Below are 2,500 nucleotides of genomic sequence, written 5' to 3'. Positions count from 1 at the left end.
AACTAAGCCAATAGTAGCGCTGGCGGTGTCATTTGATTTGGATGGGAACTTCAGATTGTGAATCATTTGAGTCAGTTTGTGAGTTCAGAGCGTGATTCATTTGAGTCAGTTTGTGAGTTCAGAGCGTGATTCATTTGAGTCAGTTTGGGAGTTCAGAGCGTGATTCATTTAAGTCAGTTTGGGAGTTCGTAGCGGGTTCGCGAATCATTTAAATCAGTTAGGGAGTTCGTATCGGGTTCGCGAATCACTTGAATCAGTTCGGGAGTTCAAAGCGGGTTCGCGAATCATTTGAGTCAGTTCGGGAGTTCGTAGCGGGTTCGCGAATCACTTGAATAAGTTCGGGAGTTCAAAGCGGGTTTGCGAATCATTTGAGTCAGTTCGGGAGTTCAAAGCGGGTTCGCGAATCATTTGAGTCAGTGAAAGACCATACATAACTCGTTTATGAACACTAACTTAACAACAATAATAATAATAATAATAAATTATAAATAAATAAAGATTACATGAACACTATCAGTCCCCCCTTCCGTCGCCAATCTGTCAGTTGAGTTGGTCCACAAGTACGCGCAAATGTGTCATTTTTTTAACGGCTACAGAAAATGAATCAAAATGGACAGACGTCAATTGAGTGGTTTTGCAAAAAGAAAGTTAAAGAAAGACAAGGACGCTAGACGTTTAGCTACAATTCAAAATGTTCCAGGGATCGAAAGTTTTTTTTAAACGAGCTCAGGACGACAATGACACAGAAGCGATTGACTGCACTCTCCCTGTTTACCATTGAAGTTAAAGTTAAAACATTACCGTCTCCAGCCGCCAGAGGGCGCTCTATGCTGCTCAGTGCTCCTATAGTCTACCACTGAAAACACAGAGCGCCCTCTCGCGGCTGGAGACGGTAATGTTTTCTCTTGGTTCTAAATAAATGCGATTTATAGTCCAGTGCAACTTATATATGTTTTTTTCCTTGTCATGACGTAATTTTGGACGATGCGACTTATACTCAGGTGCGACTTATAGTCCGAAAAACACGGTAGTTGGACAAGTTAATAAATTACAGGGGGGGGGGGCACCACACTGTCTTAATACGGCCCTGATGAGCAGGTGTCGTGTGTCTCACTAGCGTCCTCTGCTGGAATCTCTCACACTCACTCATCTGTTGTTTCGCAGTTATGCACAGAACATGACGTCCCAGGATTCATCAAATACAAAGTGTTTGACGCCAAACGTGAGTCTGAGTTCTGCTGAAATGAGGCATGTCTGTGATGTGGTTGAGATGATGTGACGTGTGTGTGTGTGTGTGTGTGTGTGTGTGTGTGGATCTGCAGCCAGCTCCAAGACCATCTCTGGCCTGCTGGAGTTCGACAGTAAGACTCACGCCGTGGAGGTTCTGACGGTCCTCAATCACTATCAGATCCGGATCCCCAGTGAGTCACACACCACACATCAGATATGAGCACAAGATCTCAGTAGAAGGACAAATATTTAGTGTATAGGAAAATATATTGTTACATCAGTATATATTTCAGTCACTTATGAAATATATATTTGGATAACAACACCATTATGAATCATCCTGTGTGAAACTGAATTTCAAAACTTACAGAGGATGCCACTGCAGCCAAAAACAATAGAACCTCACTGAATATCCTAATGGTTTCCACTACAAAAACCATTACAAACCATCAACGTTTAACCATTAAAGCATTATACAATGGTTTTCTGTAGTGTGTTTTGGGACATTAGGATTTATTGCTTTTAACAAGCCACCAATAGAAGGTGACCAATTACCAGTAAAACCAACACAAGTCCCATTATAACCAGTAAAACCATTACTCATTTAGTTTTTTTCAGCAGGGCCCTTAATTTCATTCCAAATTATAAGGCAAGATCTACCAATGTTTGATTTGTGTATGAAAAATGGTTCACTGATGCTCCAGAAGAAAACACGACGCATTGAGAGCCGGGGTTGAAAACTTTTGAACAAGATGGTGATCATAAGTTTGATTAAACATCATGTATTTTTAATGTCGTACTGCCATAAAGAAGCTCAAGGTGATGTTTCCCAGATGCTCTTCTGGAGCATCAGTGAACCTCAGAGGCTTTTGGAAGTCCCTCAGTTGTGTTTTATATGATCCGTCTCTTAAATAATGAACATTATTAGGTTTGAGTGCAGCTGTAGACAGAGAGCAGATGAGCTGAAGCTGAGCGTTTGTTTCGTTGGTGTTTTTCAGACGGTTCGAACCCGTACACACTGAAGCTGTGCTTCTCCACCTCCTCACACCTCTGAGCCAGAGAGACTGATACCACTGTCTTCATCATCTTCATCATCCTCACCTCCTGATCCTGCTCCTCTCAGACCCGACTCTCCTTCGGATGCAGCCCTCTTTCAGCTGTGAATCTGATCAAACCAGGAAACTGACACACACACACACACACACACACACACACACACACACACACACACAATATAATGATGTCACTCCTAAAGAGGTGATGAAGGACA

At 42.3% G+C, this 2,500-nt stretch overlaps 1 protein-coding gene across 1 annotated transcript in view; it reads left to right on the top strand.

Moving 5' to 3' along the window:
- The window catches only part of LOC132126284 (heterogeneous nuclear ribonucleoprotein L-like), a 32,431-nt gene extending 30,088 nt beyond the window's left edge, over positions 1–2,343 (top strand). The window contains exons 11-13 of the mRNA XM_059537454.1: positions 1,165–1,222; positions 1,323–1,421; positions 2,229–2,343. Of these exons, the coding sequence (XP_059393437.1) occupies positions 1,165–1,222; positions 1,323–1,421; positions 2,229–2,284 (213 nt within the window). The 3' untranslated portion in view covers positions 2,285–2,343. The remainder of the gene's footprint in view (positions 1–1,164; positions 1,223–1,322; positions 1,422–2,228) is intronic.
- The last annotated feature ends 157 nt before the right edge of the window (positions 2,344–2,500 follow it).

This window comes from Carassius carassius, chromosome 44, assembly GCF_963082965.1.
Source record: "Carassius carassius chromosome 44, fCarCar2.1, whole genome shotgun sequence".
In the NCBI taxonomy this organism is placed as follows: domain Eukaryota; kingdom Metazoa; phylum Chordata; class Actinopteri; order Cypriniformes; family Cyprinidae; genus Carassius; species Carassius carassius.
Note: the sequence above shows the minus strand (reverse complement) of the source record. Positions and strands in the feature narration are given on the sequence as shown.